Source organism: Falco punctatus (genome assembly GCF_963210335.1).
Source record: "Falco punctatus genome assembly, chromosome: 6".
Classification (NCBI taxonomy): Eukaryota; Metazoa; Chordata; class Aves; order Falconiformes; family Falconidae; genus Falco; species Falco punctatus.
In genome coordinates, this window is record NC_137585.1 from 60,438,096 (window position 1) to 60,457,306 (window position 19,211).

At 37.0% G+C, this 19,211-nt stretch overlaps 1 protein-coding gene across 2 annotated transcripts in view; it reads left to right on the top strand.

The window, feature by feature from the left end:
- The first annotated feature begins 480 nt into the window (after positions 1 to 480).
- The window catches only part of NAV3 (neuron navigator 3), a 494,512-nt gene continuing 475,781 nt past the window's right edge, over positions 481 to 19,211 (top strand). For both annotated transcript variants that reach the window (XM_080392484.1, XM_080392485.1), the window contains exon 1: positions 481 to 990. In XM_080392484.1, coding sequence (XP_080248610.1) covers positions 919 to 990 — 72 coding nt within the window. In that variant the 5' untranslated portion in view covers positions 481 to 918. The remainder of the gene's footprint in view (positions 991 to 19,211) is intronic.

The following is a 19,211-nucleotide window of genomic DNA, read 5'->3' on the forward strand; positions in this document are numbered from 1 at the left end:
TCTCTTGCGGTTAGCAGAACTTTAATTTTCTGGCAAACAAGTCTTGTTTGCAGTTTGTCTTGTTTTATTTCCCACCTACTATGTGCAGCCTTTAAGAGAACTTTTGCAGGAGGTGTGGGGGTTTTTTTGGAGGGGGTTTAAAAGTTGTTGTATTTGCTAGGACTTAGTATCCTGACTACAGGGACCTTGTCAGTGTTATACTGGGTATTACTTTTTGAAAGCACTGAGTAGGAGGTAGATGATGATGATGAAAAATTCTTTGCTCTTTCCTTTAACTTTTCCTGGATGTCTGTAGCTGGAATTCACTAACTGTTAGCAGTGAATACTCTGTGTGGCTGCTGTGGTGTAGAAGAGGATGAGTAGGATCCTGCATAGGTTCATTGTCCCAAGTATTAAATAAAAAACCCAACAGTACTAGTTATTTTTAACAATGTTTTTTTTTTTTAAAAAACAAACAAACACACCGCCAAGGCAAATAAACAAACACCTCTGTCCCCACACCTGTTAAAAGACAGATGAGCAGTTACAAAGAGTGACAGCAAATTGCAAATCAATCTTGATGATTTTTTTTTTTTTCCCCCAACAGGTTCACAGTCAGGATGTAACCTTCTGTAAAATGGAAACCTGTGAAGAAAGGTACAGATAGCAGTTGGAGTTAAAAGTAGTGGATGAATATTTCTCTTCTTAAACATCAGCATTTTAAAACGCTATGGTGATTTGGAAAGTCCTAAGAGTGAACTGCAAAGTTTTCCTCAGCTCTACCAATGGGTTTCTTAGTCATTTCTCCAAGTCATTGATGTTCAGAGATGGTGTGTGATGGGAAAAACACCATGTCTCTGTGTTTGTAGCCCCTGTTTTAAGGATTAGTTTGCTGTATTGCTGAACAGATTTCGTTTTGAAAGGCAAGGAGTGAATGTGATGGATTTATCTTCAGAGATGAACAAACATGGAAGGAATCCAGTAAGTCATAAACTAGAAGATCAAAAGAAGGTAAGATTATTTTTAATTATACTTAATTATATTTGAATCACTTGCAAACTCTTTGATTTTTAGTAAACAGGAAATTAATGTGCTTCTGAGGGTAGACTGCTATGCTCACACACTATTGCAGTACAGTGAGTTGCTGTTATGGGACTCAATTTTTTCACTGTCTAGTAATTTTCTTCTTAATACTGCTTGATTACCTGGTAATTTTGTGTCAAAAGCTCTGAATTCATCTAGCAATTTCTTTGGCAAAACATTTACTCATGATCAGTGCTGAGTTCATGGCAGAGACCTGCTGATCTGAAGTAAGTATTGGATAATCAGCCTGTGAGACTGTTTGAGATCATAGTCTTCTGCAGTGGATGTGTCGGTAGACCCTTCTCCCATTGTATCCTACATGTAGTTCTGTATATTTTGGTTTTCAGATAACTTGTTGTTATTCAGGTTTTACCTTTCAGTACCCAAGGCAGTCGAAGCATGTAAATTCATGCTTCCACAATATGGAAAATCTTTTGGAAATCCTTTTTGGACAGTCTGTTGCAAAAGCGGGCTCATGTTCCCAGTTAATCTCTTTGCTTTTTCAAACTGGTCTGGAAATTTTTCTAATGCTTATTTCATAAAACTCAGTTTCATGCTTTTAAATATCATTGCATCCTCCCTTTTTTTACTTTATTGGTAGTTTGATTTTTCCTGATTTTTCCTGAATTTTTTTTGCTTTTATGTTTTGTTCTTTTAATTTTATTCTTTTAATCTGCAGTTTATTAGAAGTTCAAAACTCTGTAATACTTTTTGTACCTTGGCTCTAACGTAAGGTCTACACCAAATGGCAGCTAGCAGAGAAAGTGCATTCTGGTGTAGCGTTCTGTGGCTGTAGTACGCTTCATTCTAGGCCTTAAAATGAGATTTACTGGCCTTTTTGCATTACTGCATAGGTTCATTGAGGCTTTTAATGTCTCAATCATGCATCAGTGCAGGTTATATACTTTATTATTGCACAGGCTAATTTTAAAAAATGCTGCTGGGTTGGATCTCTTTTCAAATTTTGGTTTGAAAGCTGCTGGCTAAGGTTTTAAATAACTTTCAACTTGTTTCAGAAAAATACAAATTGGGAGATATTTATCCCAATTTAATACAATAATGCAGGCAACATAAATGAAAGAATTTTAAGACCTAGAAAATCAAATACTTGGTTTTAGTGCCTCTGAGATTTGTTATGTGTTAATCTAAGTCATTCAGTCACAGCCAATAGCCTTTTAAGTGCAGAGGATTGCAGGAAATATGCCATGATAACACATGATGAAATGATTGCAACGTATATTCAGCTTTTGAGTGCAATTTTTGTAATGAAAGAGATACAGAGGTATGCGATAGGAGATAACTGCTTTAGAGCATGGGACTTTCTTCAACTTCTAGTTCGTACTTTTCTGTGGCACAAAATAAGGCTGAGAAATATTAGTTCACTGGATGGTGAGATTAATGCTCTTTTCTGAACCATTACTCTGTGATCTGGAATAGAGTATGCTCAAGTCCCCTTTTCTCCCCACCCCCCTCTTATTTCAAAAGGATTTTTTCCCCTTTATATCTAAAACCTGCAGATTCACTTCTAGAGACTGAGTCTTCAGATTGCTTAGGAGGAGAAAGTTTGTTTCAAAGAGGATCTGTTGTACCTCAAGGTCAAATGTTTTCTTTGAGCCGGTCTGTGGATATTTTATCCAGCTGTAGAACTATGCAACAACCACCAAAGTCTCTGCTGCTTCTAAAAGACTCTGCTCCTGTGGTGTGGTTGAAGCTGAAGAAGTAAATGTGATGATAATACACTGGTTAGTTTTCATTACATTCAGGGATCCTTACTAGTAATCTAATATCACTGATATGCTAGTATCAAGTTCATTATAGAAGGCTAATATTTCAATAAAGGAAGGCTTTAAAAGTGATGGGGAAACACAAGCAGTAGTAGCAATTTGGCTATCTCTTTATGCTACACTGACTGTAAAGCAAATTTTGAAATATGTTAGAAGGAGTGAGTGGAATAAAAATGGACCAATTTAGGAAATATTAGCTGATTTACTGGCTGACATAGAGCACCACTAAGGCATCTATCTGAATCAGACCAGGCAGAAGTCAAGCTGAATTGTTGTATGAATAAATGAAAAATTCTGTGTTCTGGGAAGACTCAGCTGTTCTGTTGCTGCAGAATGTATCATCGCTGGACTGTTGTGTGCATAAGGAGATTTAGGAAAAAAAAATAAATGGAGAAAAAAATCTTCATGTTAATTAAGGATATAAAATTTCTTGGGTAGTTTTAAAAAGGCAGACTGTGCTTTGGCATTTAGCTTTTCTAATACTTTCATAACTATGCTATATAGTTACTTTCTTATGATCTGGATTTAGGCCTTGACAACTATGTTTATATAATTTTCATGTTATCATGTCTGTAGGACACTCAGATATGCTCCTTATCTCAAAACCCATCAAATGCTATCACTTGCATTTTAAAGAGGTGCATACTTTTTTTATGGTTGCAGAACTATCAAGCTCCTTAACCTTTCTGTAGCTGCAAGATGCGATGATCGGTTTACTGATTTCTGGCAGTAGTCTATGTTTGTGGGACTGGAGGTTTCTCGGGGCTAATACTCAGGTGTTTGAACCTCTTGAGTTCAAAATGAGGCCCAGGCACAAAGTGAGAGCTTTTGGTAGCTGTGTGGAACCAGTAAGTTCAATTTCTGTAGCTCAAGTGTTGGGGAAGGGAGGGAGGCAGACTAACAGAAGGCAGTGCAGAGAGGTAAAAGATCTTAGAAAGATCATTGTAATCAGTTAATTTGACTTCCTACAGAAAAGAGGCATAGGACTTCTCTCTACAAATTCTTCTAGCTGGGTACAAAGCCTAAAGAAGTTGGTAATGAGCTGGAATGGGCAGTTCTGGGATGTCCATCAGCGTTATCTGCTTGAGGGACTGTGTGTCCATAGTATCTCTGTCCAAAATGTGTTGTTCTTTCTTCCATGCTGGAGATGCCAGGCATACAGCTCCATCCATGTAGAGATTTCAGGTTAAATTGTGTGCTTCTGCATCTATCTGTCATTCCCAGTGTACTGTAATTTTTTGTTTTAGAAGTATGATAATATTCAAGGCTTTAGGACATAAATGCCAGTAAGTAGCAAATGCTTGTATACCCATTTACAATATGGTATGCATGGTTCGTTATTTTAGTGTATGGTAAATGGTAGAGAGCAGTATAAACTAGTTTGAATAACAGGTTTCTATATGCAACTTGTTGCAAATAACAGTTTTGAGACTGGCTTATCAATCTGTATTTCATCATTCAGCAGGGCTCTTCAGTTTTCAAAATCAGCATAAAAATTTGTAATCTGCTGCCACATGCATGGTTTATGCTAGTCAAATTGTAAAACGCATATGTAAAATATCCTGACTACTCCAGGCGTTTAATTGTAATGTTTCCCCCCCACAAGAAAGTCCCGTTGTGGCCATTTCTCTGACAGACTGGAAAGGTTACCTGGTATCTTTCGAAAAACACCTGCTTGCTTCAGGAAGGCAAAGCCAAGCCTTGCAGCCGTGCTGCAGCTGTGACCTTCTTAAAGTCTAGAGACTGGGGTGGGAGCCCAAGAGCGGCTTCACTGTAAGTGTATTGCATAAATGTGATGCAACATGCTGGCAGACGGCATAGGTTGCAATACCCTCCAGTATCGTTTATGTACTTGACCCTGTGTAAACCTATAAAATTTTCAGAACTATAGTAATGTACAAAATACTTCGCAGTATGATAGTATGTAGTCCCTTAAAGGTTTGGCATATCTGCCTTATCTGCTAATTTACTACTTTCTGTTCCACAGTGTCTAGGGTGTTTCAGAGAAGCTCAGAGTCCCTATCCTCACACCAAAAGATGTGCACCTAGATTTGAAATCCATCATGCAGAATACAGTAGTAATAATGTTCTTGGCGGAATTGCTACTTTCCAAAAGAGGAACCTTTGCACTCTGTGGTGGTTTAACCCCAAGCACCATGCAGCCACTTGCTCACTGCCCCTCCCCCCCCCGAGGGATGGGGAGAATTGCAAAGGAATGTAAAACTCAAGGGTTGAGATAAGAACAATTTAATCATTGAAAATAAAATAAAAATGAAATAAATCCCACCAATAATAATAACAATCACAGTTATTATGAAAAAGAGGGAGAGGGTGGAGGAATGAAATCCGAAGGGAAGGGAGGAAGGAAAACAAGTGATGCACAATACAGCTACTCAGCACCCGCTGACCGATGCCCAGTCAGTCCCTGAGCAGTAGGCCCCAGCCAACCCACCCCCCTGTTTATATACTCAGCATGATGTCCCGTGGTATGGAATATCCCTTTGGCCAGTTCAGGTCAGCTGTCCTGGCTGCGTCCCCTCCCAGTTTCTTGTGCCCCTCCAGCCCTCTGGCTGGCACGTCCTGAGAAACTGAAAAGTCCTTGACTTAGTATAAACATTACCTAGCAACTACTAAAACCATCAGTGTGCTATCAACACTGTTCTTACACCAAATCTCAAAGACAGCACTGCACTAGCTACTAAGAAGAAAATTAACTCTATCCCAGCTGAAACCAGGACACACCCCCACTGACATATGGCTTGGAGTTCTGCACGCACAAAATGGTCACAGGGATAGTTTTTCATCACATTTTCTTTTAAAGTCTTTCAACCAAAGGCCTCGGTCCTTGTGTTCAGAGGCTGATCCAAGCTAAATGACAGTGAAGGAGAGTTTTCAGTACTTCACCATCACATATACACAGACACCACTCCCCCCACCCCCATTTTTAAATATGAGAAAGGGCAAGGATCTCAGTGGCTTTCAGAACAGATGGCATTATTTTCTTCAGTCTTTCTTTTTGTAGGCAGATGAGCCACTGAACTCAGAGGGATTTTTAATAGACACCAAGACACTATTACTAGGCAATAATTAAATGTATTTAATAAGCAGAAATACCAAACAAGCCTTGCCAATTGTTGGATGTTTTGCTGGTCTCCCTGGTACCCATTCAGAGATTAACTAACCGTCCAATAATCAGTCACTTTTTGCTTGACAGTGTAATATAGTAGTTTGCTGTCAAAAGCATCAGACAGTCTTGATAGGCAAGCTTTTAAAAATGAGATCAAGAGAGAAGGTTTGGAAGGGACAGATGAAATGGGAGGAATCAGCATGTGTATCACATTGTTCCTCCATTCCCTACCTGCTTGGTCTTAGTTGATATTCAATACATGGAGCATTTTGGGAAAATCAGATGTCATTGTCATGAGGCAGTTGGGCCAGGAGCACAATTTGTTCTTGCAAACACGCTCATACTGCTGTGTCTATGCTTCCAATTTTCACATATCAGTTCTCATTTTTATGACTAATTCTGTAGTCACCCAACACCTGTTTTTAAAAATAATGGCATGAAAGACTGGTTAGGCCAGGGTTGTTGCTATTCTTATTTAATAGATCTTTTTAATTTGAAGGCCAAAGATCTGGATGATGTTTCTTGTTATCTCAACAAAAAGTTGACTTCTCCTATTCTGTTTTTATTTTTCCCTCTGAGGCCACTCTAAATGAGCTTTCTCTCCCTCCCCCTCTACCCATCCCAGTCCCTTCTACACATATATACATATATGTGTATGTTCTGTGTGGGTTTTATCCATCTGCCCATCTGCGTCTCTGTCAGGGGATGCTTTGCAAACAACTGGAGGTCTGAAGATCTGGTGAAGAGTCAGAGACTTAAGCTCAGTGTTCACTATTATCCCTTATCTCACAACAGCTGGCAGGTTTTTTCTTTCAGAACTTATATTTAGTGTTTTAACCAAAACAAGTGGGGTGAGGGGATAGTGAAGGGTCTTCAGGGCTGAGGGAAGAGGTTTGTTCTCTTTTTGTTTTGCTTCTGTTTTTTATTTGATACCTTTGAATTAGGCAGAGTTAGGAAAAGCCCACCCACCTGATGAGAAGAAATAGGCTGGGGGTATAAAACTACTGTTACTTCCCAAATTCTTTGTCACCCTATCATATATTACTTCTGCCTTTCCCTTAAGCTGTCTCCCTCTGTGCTCCATGAATTTTCTGTTTCAAAATTTATGCTAGGAAGACTTGAATTATTTCCCTCTCTGCCAAACCTCCCTGGGGCCCCACCACCTGACTCCTCTCACTTGCTGAAATTGTTCCATGTGCTCTGCTAGTGCAGTTGTTCCAATAAAAAAAAAGAAAACAAAACACCCAACAAAAAACAACGTTTCCAGGCTCACTAAATGGTGTTAAATATAATCTAATGAAATGTGAATCCCATATTTAATAATTCGTGAAGTAAATTCATGTCCTCTGCTGCATGTTTAATTCATGTCCTCTGCTGCATGTTTACAGGGTTCTTTCCTCCTGTTAAAAGAACCATGATGGAAATAAGATAGTACACATTTCTTTTTTGTACTTTTTCATTGCCATCTGAAAGCCACTGTCTACAACAAAGGCTCAATTTACAGAGCAGTGGCGCACTAAAACAGCTGAGAAATTAAATACTAATTAATTGTGTTTTTTTTAAATACTGACCTGCTGTATTTTATATTTCAGTAATATGCCTTGGTTCCTTAGCCAGTTACTTTTCTTTCCACTTAACAGTAGCAGCTTAAAGTTAATGTGAATATATATGCCTGGTAACTGAATAAAACTTGTTTAAGAATACCAGGTAAAAGTTGTACGGGATGTTATCGCTGTCTGGTTGGAAGGAGTTCAGCTGCTTTGCACTTACTTGTGCTGGTAGATTTTTGCATAACCACATAGCTGAAATAAATATTATTTTGTATGTACATATACAACCTGGTTTTGGATATACACTACACAGTAGAGTGAAAGGAAGAACAAAGCTTTTCACTTGGGTTAATAACACCCCACCCTCCAAACCTTGCTCCAGGAAAGGTAGTACTATTGATTACTTGCCTTGGTCTTACTGCTAAAGGCACAGTTTGCAATTTCTACCAATTACATTGCTATTAGTAAATATGCAAATGTAGATTTAAGTGTCTCATCTCAAATGGTCTTACCTAGTTTGGAATGAGATACAAGGGCTAAGAAGCGGAAAACAGTGACATCTATAGAGATACAGTTTGCTCTAGGACACGTTGATGGTTACAAACTATCTGCAAGGTTTTCATTTGTCAATTATAACAGGGGAGAAAAAAAAGAAGACTAGAGGCTTCCCACCATAAATCCTGGTTTTTGAGTGCTGTCGCTCCTAGCTTTTTCAAAGAAACCTCGTTAGCCTTAGTACATAGAACAATTTAAGTGATAATATATAGCTAGGGTAGTAAATAAAGTCATGTGGATTTCTTTTTTGTTATTTCTCTGCAGTGGCATGGTAAAATAAGGAAAACACTGTAACTGTTATTTAGTATTTTCCTGCTCTTACTGTTGTTATTTTTAAAAAGTGTTATTGAATAATATCTGCTTAGCTGCTCTTGTCTTGAAATCCTCATCTGGGAAAATCTTCTGCATGTCAAGGATGAAATATAGATTAGGAAAGGGTTGGGCTGCCAAAATAATACACAACCTTGTCCTGTCTTGTCTTTTCCCTCCATAAAAGGAGCACAAGCTTGAAAAGCAGTTGCATAGAGCACTGTACAGTGGGGAATCTGAACTGAGGCTTCTAGGTGATCCTTGTCTTGCAGTGTGACATTGTTCTGGGATTTTTATCACCAAACTTAATGAAGATCATATCTTTTGAAAGACTTTTTGAGGTTTTTGCAGTTTGAAATCTGATCTTTGTAATAGGGATGGTCCCATAATAAGTGTATTAGGAGTCAACTATCCTGCTGACTTTTTAAAGTATTTTCTTAAATCTTGTGGATGATCCTGTATCAAACTGCATTCAGAGTAAATGCCTATTTTCTTGTCTCCCTTCTCTTGAACTTTGAAATTCCCACGGGATTCTTTTCTATGCTGAGCAGGCTCCATACAACAACAACTGAAAAAAGAATAGCCAGGATTCCTCCCAAAATATTAGGAAGAATTAAGTAAAAATAACCTGAATCTCCTGATAACCCCTGTTGTAGACTAGGCTTGAATGCCTGAAAGAAAAAAACAAAAAATAATCACTAGATCAGTGTTGACATGGATGTAACCAAAGACACTTCATTTTGACAATTGTTTTAATTCTACATTAAGTGAAAGGTACTTCTGTGTTTACAAAGGAGTTGGGAAAACTTGGTTTTGCCACATTTGCATTGAGGTAGTTTCTCTGAATCACTTTGTATCGTTGCTTTGAGATTTTAACTAGATCCTAAACTCAGGTCAAGTACTTTGCATCTTCCTGGTTATCTCTGCAGTCTTGCAGTACAAGTAAAGCATTACAGCTGTTGTTGAATCTATGCGTCCTGGATGGAAGTCCTACCTATCTGCCTCTCTAATTCCTCTGAAATGATAATTGTTGAAACTGGAAGAAGCATCTGCTGCTGGTCCTGTATCAGTAGCAGTAAACCAGTGATGGAACGTACTGCAGTGTGCCTTTGTGAGAAAGATATAGACATTTATAAGACTGCATTTTGTAAATGCTAAAGCAAGAAGTCTATTGTGATACTGTATGGTGTGCCTGCTTGTAAAGCAGAGTTGTTAACTTTTTAAACTCATTCTAGATAGGTCTAGCCGTAAGCAACATAGGAGAGGACAGCCCTGCCTGGTACTGTGGCTTTTAGCTTCTGAATAGAAACATCTGATGGAATCACTGAATGATTAGCAACAGCAATCAATAGTCCCAAATTAAACCAGATCTTGTTTTCTTAGATACAAATATGCACTCTGAATAAAGAGGATGAGAAAGGGTTGTAAAAATGCAAAAATGATGCACAGAAAAGTTTAAAGCCTAGCTTCTACAAATTAGTTTTCTAGAATTCCTACATAATTACTAAAGGAAATGCATGTGGGGAAAAAACCTCCCCAAAACTGCAGAATTAGAGTCAAGGTACATTGCTGAGGTCTCATTAGTTTGTCACATGAGTTTCATAATGCAGACAACCCTTAAATGTGAATCTCTGGCATCTGGATATTGTACCAGAATGGAAGACAGCTTTGTTATACCTTAGTCTGAAGTGTCAGTGTTCATTGGCGCTGCATTCCAATGAAAGAATACTGCTGGGAGATGCCTCGCTTTTATTTTTATAATGCCTAGGTATTGGTATTAGCCCAGTGCTGAAGTGCAAAAGAATGTGAAGGCAGGGAAGAGCTCTAGAAATTATTATAGTATTCTTTTTAGTGCAAACTTACTTTCTTTCATAGTTGATTATCAAAAACATGAATATCCATTTTGTTTTGAATATAAGTATATATATATACAGACTAACATAGTTACACTGTGTTTTCTGCATGTAAATGAGCAAAGCTTCTGTGCTAGAAGAAAAGGTTAATAGAGCTGCTGAATTTAATACTGTTTCCTTTATTTCACAGCTGTGTTTTTGGTGTTGCTTGTTTTCTGGAAGTGGGTTTTGGTTTTTTTTGGGGTTTTTTTGTTTGTTTTTTGAGGAGGTGGGGTTTTTCTTAGGGTTTTTTTGTTTGTTTTTTCTTTTAGACATCAGTATATCCAACTGTTAGTGAATTCTAGAATGATATAATTCATTTGAGGGTTTTTTGTAGCATGTTAAGATGGAATAAAATTGTACCTCAGTAGACACTGTTGTAGGCAAAAATCCATATGTTTTTTTAATATTAAAAGTCCTTGATGTCTTCTAGAATTGTCAAGATCTGGTATGGAAATTTCCCTTAATGGCACTTTTACCTGAGTGGCCAAATGTAGGTTTTGTCAGGGAAAGGGACAGCTCCTGGCATCCAGGGCTTTATTTGAAGGTATGTAGCGAAGCAGTTGTTGTTCTAGTTCAAAATTTATTATTCTTGAAGGAAAAATAAACCTGTAGTTGAAATGCAAGTCAGCAGGCTGTCTTTATAAGTTAGGCTCTTGATACTATTTTTCTTTTGTCTGTTTCTCCTTTCTTGTTGCTATTGTTGTTTTCTCCTTTCTCTGTCAGTTTTTTGTCATGTTTCTTCTATCCTTTCTGCATGTTTGTAGCCTTCTGTATGTTTGTTTTTCATTTTCCTTCTCCTTTGCTCAAATTAACCCAGCTTATTGGGTTTTTTAATGTGACTGCATATACAAACACACAGATAATTGTGGGTTTAAATATGCATATCTACATGTATGTACAAGTATTTTGAGTGGGTGCTTGCATATAAGCATGTAATATGGACAACGATGCATAGGCCAATCCCAAGTGTAATTGTATTAAAATGTTTTTCTTTCTCCATATTCCATTTGTTTCTTGATTTATTTATTCCCCCCCGGAAAACAGTATTCTTAGTTCAGGGTCTTTGTCACCCTGTGCGCATGTCTGTGCAGTGCTTAAAACAGGAGTCACTTGTCTGTAACTAGGGCCCTTGAGTCTTTTAAAAGCAGTAGTAATTGTATGATTTTAATGTTTTATTTTGTTTAAGTTGGAAATTAATTTTTTTAAAATGTGCATTTTTTAGATTTTGTTGGTGAGAATTTTGTGTGTTTATATCTTTCCTCTTATATAGACTGTCAGTGTGCTCCATGTCAGTCAGAAACATGGAAGTTTCTCGTTGCTTTCAGTAAGAGGTGCAGCCTTAAAATTCTGTCAGTCCCCATATCATCTGACTGACATGGTGCAAATGTCCCTCTTTACCTGAATCCCTAAACTGATGCCAGTAATAAGTTGCATGGTAAGTCTATGACGGGGTATTGTTACTCATAAGTATGGCGGAGGCATTTTACCAATAAAAGAGGACTAGGGGGAAGCTGCCAATAATTTATTTTTAAATTGCCTGATGTAAACACTCTGTAGTTTGTCATTTGGAGGGGATAATTTCCAGGAGGTATTCTTTTGGCTTTATTGCAGAGGTCAGGTGACTTTGAATTTATTGTTGACGTCATAAATGAGAATCAAGGGGACTACAATACACAAGCACATAGTGATTCAACATCATAATCTCTAGAATGCTGGGAAGTATACATAAAGCAGTAATAAATGTGGTCCCCAATGACGGGCATAATTTAAAACCAGCTTTTACATATGGTTAGTACAAGACATGCTCTGATATCTTGAATGTATTTCTTACTTGATGTTTAGTCATTGATGTACATACTGATTTCTTGATGGTGATATTTTTACTTTTTTTTCTTTTAAATATGTTGACGACTTAAACAGAAGTTACCTTAGACACCTACCATTTTTAATGCTGTTGAGGCAGCAGTTCAATATTGAAGCCAAAATTCTGGAAGATGGTTATTTAGCTTGCCTGAACCCACTCTGTATTTGGAGTGGAACAGTTACTTCTATGTGAAACACCATCTCTATCTGTAAGTTTATGCAATAGCTTATTAATAATATAAATATGCCTATTGCTATATGACAGCTGCTGCTGTATCACTTTTGGGAAGGATGACATAAGTAGAAGTTGAGGCAGAAAAGCTAAAGGTCTGATTCTCTTCTAGCTTTGTCAATTCTCTTTGTACCCTCAGGGAAGTAGCTTAAACTCAGTTTTAGCCACCTGTAAAATTAAAAGATTTTCTGAATCATTGATTTCTCTCAGAGCATTAAGTTCCTCAGATTGAAGGTCAAATATATTTGCCTAGTGTTTAAAACAAATACACTGCACTCACGGCTATTTATTTGCATCGTGTCAGAGGACAGGAGTCTCAGTCATGGATCAGGATACAGTTCTGCTGCTGCTGTAGGAATACAGTAAAAAAGACTGTCTGGCTTAAAGACCTTATGGTTTGCTTGTCATTTCCCTTGATTCCACTTTTGTATTTAGTCCCTAAAAGTGGAACATGCCTTTATGTTGGTAGAATGTGATCTCCTATATGAAACCAGCTATCACCTGGAAACAAAGCTGTACCGTGTATGAGAGGATGGAGAGGTTTGTGTACACACAGGAAGGAATACACAGGCTTTTTCTTTCTGTCATGCTCACCAAAAACTTATATATGCCATAGCTATTACTGCATTGTGTCCATATTTTACTCTGATTTCCTGATTTTTCTTCATCATAGTAATCTAAACATGTTCTCAGGATTATAGGAGCCCTTTTGGCTGTGCATTACACAGAGTAGTGCATTCTTAATTCATTCAGTTTAGGTGGTAGCTAAAGTAGATGGCACTTTCTTGTCATTGTCATCTGCCACATGACTACTTCTTACAATACCACTTACTCTTTCTATATATTTCCAAATGGTCATTTAAAGAAATAATTGCAAGAGGAGGAAATGGATCAGTTGGGGAGATGGATGAAAGAGATAATAGAAGAAAATTACAGAATTTTCCTAACATTTTCCTATGCTGGTTTAGACAACTGGGATTTTGTTCTTTTCTGAAAGTAGATGGAGCTGGTTACAACTTGCTCTGGAGTGTCATCATCCTGGTGTAAAATGAGCTTTCCAGCTTAAAATCCAAAGGAGCTCCCTTCTTTAAAAATGTACCAGTAATGCTAGCTGATTTGCAGAATTGCCATACATACAAAAAGTAATAAAATGATGCATAAAAACAACACTCATGAGTCAAAGCAGTCTGTTAGGAGTTAACATTACATCAAGATTTGATTTACATCTCTTGCAGGAAAAGATTTCAATATTCCATGCTATCCCATGATCAACAGTAATGAGCTAAAATGGTATGTAAATGTTATAAACAAAGATGATCCCAAGAGCAAAATTCCTAAGTGAATCTGTAATTCAAAAGTGCCAAAGAATGATTATGGAGATCTCGGAGTTGATTTTAACCTATCATAAGCAGAAATAATGCACATCATCTGCTTTGTTCACCTTCCTCTCCCCTAGTGTTTTTGTTCACTTTTGGTTAGTATTGCTATAAACAAACTCCTGAGCATAAAAAGAGATGTAAAATACCTTTAGCCTTTTTCTTGCCCTTTACTTATCTGTATATGCCCATGAAATGATTAAAGTGAAGCAAGTCATTCCTCCGCAACTTGTGTCTAATAATTGTGGCCAATGCAAATTTGATCTGTCAAAAATCTTGTTGTGTTATCTTGATATGTCAGTTCATGGCACAGCTAGAAAGAAAGGAGGAGTTGTCATTTGTTAGCTGAACAGCTGGCCTAACAGACTGCAAGTTGTGTTCCCCAGGAATTAATTTTTTACCAAGGTAAGTTCAGTTGCATATTTTAAACTGTTAAATTTGCAGCTCAGGTTATGCTGCTTGCTTGGGTAACAATAGAATTTCGAAAGAGATAAAGGTGAAACCATCAAACATATCTTTACGGGAGGTGCTGGTCTTAATTTTTATTTTCCTCCCCTGTAAAGGAGGTTTTCATGACTGAGGTTGATTGCTCTGACAGCTGCCCAGGGAAACCAGAGACTCTCCTGTGTGGAAGTCAGAACATGTATGCTAGATATTTTGTGTTTTTTAAAAGAAAAAAAACCAACTGAAACCTCATTAAGGGGGGAAAAGGTATCCATTACTGCTGTTTAATATTTTCAAAAAGTACTTGTTTCTCCTTATCATGAGGTATTGGTTAAGACAATGTGTTTTGAGTATGCTGATCTCTATTCCCCTACACCCCCCGCCCCCCCCCCCCCCCCCCCCTTCTTTCTCTACTGCAGTATATGTTTAGGAATGCTATGGACACAATATTCCTAGAAGTACACCACTTGAATCAAGAGGGTTCCAATAAAGAAAAAGAAAAAAGGGTTGTGAGTTCTCCATTGTTAAAAACCTTTAAGACTTGAATAGTTATTTCTCTGTGTGATTTTAATGCTGTTTAAAATTTTTAGCCTTTATTACTATACACAGTGATTGAAGGGGCAGGGAAGCATTTGTTATATTTATAAGATATAGCACCAAGGCAGTCACAGAGTATCTAGAAATGTATCCTGGTAAGTGCTTCAGGCACGTGCCATGAATGTTTGTAACATCGTGTTTCTTCTAGTAAATTATGCTATGAACCAGTTTTCAAAATCAAATCAGTAGCTGCACATTAATTTTTTAGAGTTGTAGTATTGGTGGCAAACTCATGGTTAAGGTTGTGTTTAGATTTACACTAAAATGCTTCACAGTTATAGTCTAAAGGTGTAATTACCCAGACCTCGTAGATAACAGCGGGAATCTTTCCAGTGACTTTTGGCAGACTTTCTGTAGAGCATTTCAGTTTTTGATGTAACATCTTTTTGCAAAAAGCCCTTACTAAAATTTAAATGAAAAAGCAATTATTATTGTTCTACTTTCTTCTTTTTTCTCATGTTTGAAAAAACCCAAAAAACACACCCCACCCCCCAAAACCCCCAACCAAAACAAGAGACCCAAATGTGGCTACTTACAGCAGATGAGAATTACAGTCACCATCAGCCGCCAATATATGTGTGTACATGCACATTGTGACAAAACTTGGGCCCTGGGGTCACGTTCAAGAAGTTAAAGATATCTGTAGCTTTTGACCTCGTTGAGAACAACCTAAAATCAGTTTGTCAGACAAAGACACTGCAGGTCCACTGAACTCCACGCTCTTTTGCGTCACCTCTAGGACAGCATTAGTTAACTTCAGTGGAAAAAACCCTCCTAATAATAAAAAAAATAAACCATCCAAAAACTGCAAAGGAGGTTCCTTCACGGCTTTGTTTTTAAGGCAACAGTGCAGATTGCTTTTAAAGACTGAAGCTCTTCCAAATCATGTTTTGTCTGAATGAGGCCCCTAAATGAGACTGATGCTTCAGACAAGAATGTAATTGGATGAGTTGCCTCTAATAATGTTCAGATTAAACACTTATTGACTCTTTCAGAGAAAACATTTTTAGTATCCCTTAAAATTCTTCACTGAATGTAGCTGGATTTTAGATTTTTTTTTTTTTTTTAACACAAGGGCCAGAAAATGGAAGCTGACATGTTACCTGAGACACAGGATGGTATTTGGATTTTACCTTAAGCGTTATTTCTCATGTAGTCACTTTGCTTCTGGGAATTCATCATATTTCTCCAGATCTGTTTGTTTCTGGCTGTTATGTTTCCAGAGCTTTCCATCTTACGTTTCAAAGATAGACTGCGCTGTTTCCACACACAGTACACCCAACCTGCCTTGACAGAAAAGAAGAACCTATTAGTTAAACTGGAGGGGATGTCATGGGTCTAGGTGTTAGAAATGTTCTTCCAGTGCCGTGAGCTGGGGTAAGAGACTGCTTGCAAGTTACCTGTGCTCTTTATGCTCTGGGGTTACCCCACAGCCCATCTATCTGGTCTATGTCTAAAAAGTCTTAAGGATAGTTTAGATGACAGCAAGACAGAGGAGCAGCAACTTTCCCAGTCATTCATCCTTTTACAAACTCCCATTTTTTCTTTCATAGTCAAAGGTAGCTCAGCTGTGGATGAGGAATGTGGATGAGAAATTTATGCAGGTGAGGTTTTTTTATTTTTTTTTTAGAATTTGCGTGGAAAGACTGTTGCAAAAGTGCTTGTACAAAGTTCAGGGGAGCATAATGAGACTTGTATCCTTAGACACAACTGTAATCGTTCCAAAGTTACTCAATATTGGATCGAATTTTTTTGTATGGTATTCTTTTTCAGTTCTCACTCCGTGATGCTTGAATTATTTGTCTTGTTTTATATTTTTTTTTACTAACCTTTAATAAAAATATCACCTTTTAGCTGTGTAAAACCTTCTGAATAGTATTGAAATTACCTTGAAACAGTTCATGCCAATAATATATAGTATCAGCTGATGCCTTATTTTTCATATGCACATGCATTACATGCTAGTTTCAAAAACCCAGCTGCAGTAAACCTCAGAGCTTTGGTACTATAGATTACTCTCTGCATGAAAATATACTGGCATATTAATATTTCTGCCAATTTCAGATACATGCAAACGTTAGGTTAATTTTTTTCTACTTTCACTGAGTTCAGTATTGGTGTTTTGGGTTTTTTTGTGAGTTGTGGGTTTCCATTCATATGGAAATAAATGCAAAGGATGAGAATATTTGTTCTACATTTTCATGAAGCTGACTTCTAGTGAGGATTAAATTAGACTCTTCAGATGGTGTGGTTTTAAAGACCACTAAGAAGAAAATTAAGTAGTAGATTAACAGGGAAAAAGAACAGATTGTCTTCCTTAAATGAAAATCCAGAAAAACTGTCTTTTAAAGTTCATTTCATGTCTTTATCTAGAACCTGGAATTTTCAAATGAGCTTTTACTTTTTTTAATATATATTCTTGGCACAATTAAAGAAGCATCTGGCTATCTGGTTTGAGTAAACTTTAAAACAGTGGATTGCAAAAAGAAAATTCGTTCTATTAAAAGGTAATGGATACTTGCCTTTCCTTGCAGTTTACTTTTTTTTGAATAACAGATGCCTATAAATGGTCTTGTAGTACTAATTTTAATCAATAATGATGATGATGTCTTATGTTATTTATGTGATATCCAGTGTTTTGACTAGGATTAGGCAAGAAAAGGTAAGCTTTTCATAGATGGTGGGAAGAGATATATAATAGGGAGAGAAATAGATTGTCCACTCATAGAATCAAGGAATGAATAAATGAAAAATTAGAATACTAAGGATAAAAGTAGCACCTCTGAGTTTGTGCAGTGTACCTTGTGTGACTGAGCACACTGAAAAAATGAGGAAAATCAGCAATACCTGTATGGTCCCAACATGGCATGAACTTGTTGAAATTGCTGTAATTATGGTAACAGTTGTGGCTTAAGCTTGTCAAATGTTCAGCTGACTTGCTTATCTCAGGAGTATTTTTTTGTTACTGCATATTGTTTTCTTCCTCTGTTTTTCCTTTCTTTTTTCTCTTATCCCTCCCTCCTGTGGTGTTTATCACAAACTGAAGGCTCTCTGGGAAAGTGACATTTTTACAGCATGTCTGTGTAGTGCTCTAGTTAAACTAAGACTTTAACTTAATTTTTCACTTTTATGCTAGTTATCTTAAAATTCAGAAAATACAATTTTTAATTATTTTTTTTTCCTGTTAAGAGACTACAGATGAATCTGGCTATACTTTATTATACACAGGGTGGAGATCCATCTGGTTTAGTACTGTCATTTTCCAGGTAGGCACCCACTGGATGTTTGCATGCCACATGCAAATACCTGTCTTTGGCTTGGCCTTGATGGCAGCTGCCCCAGGGAAGAATAAGTAATTGCTAGCATTACCGTTATTTCATAGTAATTTATATTCAGGAAACTCTTTGGAATTACAGTCAGGGCCAGAAATTCCCATGGTAGTAGATACTCCTTGTATACATACAAATCATAGGTTGGATTGAAAAATTGGCAGTCTATACAAAGGTAAGCAGCATATTTTGAGCAGCTTGTCTACTTTAAGAGCTTTCCAACACCAGCCACATTCTTTTTACTTGAAATTACACGTACGACCCTATACAAATACACATATGCTTGCAAATGTCCTAAACAAAATATTTGAAGGCTATAGGTCTAAGTATAAACTGGATATGTTCTAGCATATTTTTAGTGTACAACAATTTGACAATTAAAATTATGTCAGTAATTTAGAATGCTACAGAATGACATAATTTGGTGGTATTCATTAGTTCATGTGTAGCTGTACTTTGACTATGTTTCTAAATGAATCTGGTAGAAATGTTAGCTTTCTCTGAGGCAGATAAGATGCTGTAAACAAGACCTGCTTTTACCAAATTAATTTTCATTGATATGGCTATTCCAAAGGCTTGGCTTAATGTTTTTAGCATTTCCTTTACTTTGTTTTATAAAATGAAACAAGTAGCTTAATTAAAGTGTCAGTTAATGTTCTCCATCCGTCCTTCCTTCCTTCCATCCTGTTTTCTAGAGAAACTCCCTAGTCTCTACTTTACCTATTTGTTTTATGTTGAACAGATATATGATAGTATTTCATGCAAAGGTTCAACGTTAACCCTTCCAATCACAGAATAGATTTTTTTTGTTGTTGTTGTTGCTGATGTTTCCAAATAAATAAATGTACTTAGAGGAAATTTATGTAAATGAGACATGGCACCTTTTAATGTTTAACTGTAGTGCTGTTAATCAATGCTAAGATGCCGTAATTTTTTTTTCTCTTTTCCCCTGATTTAACTGAGGATAAGTGGTGATGACAATTAGGCAAGAACAGACTTTTTGAAGGAGAAAATGGTAATATACAGGAAGACTTACTAACTTTTATGGAGTTTTGCATTATTCCAGCAGTGTTTGTGTTATAGTAATA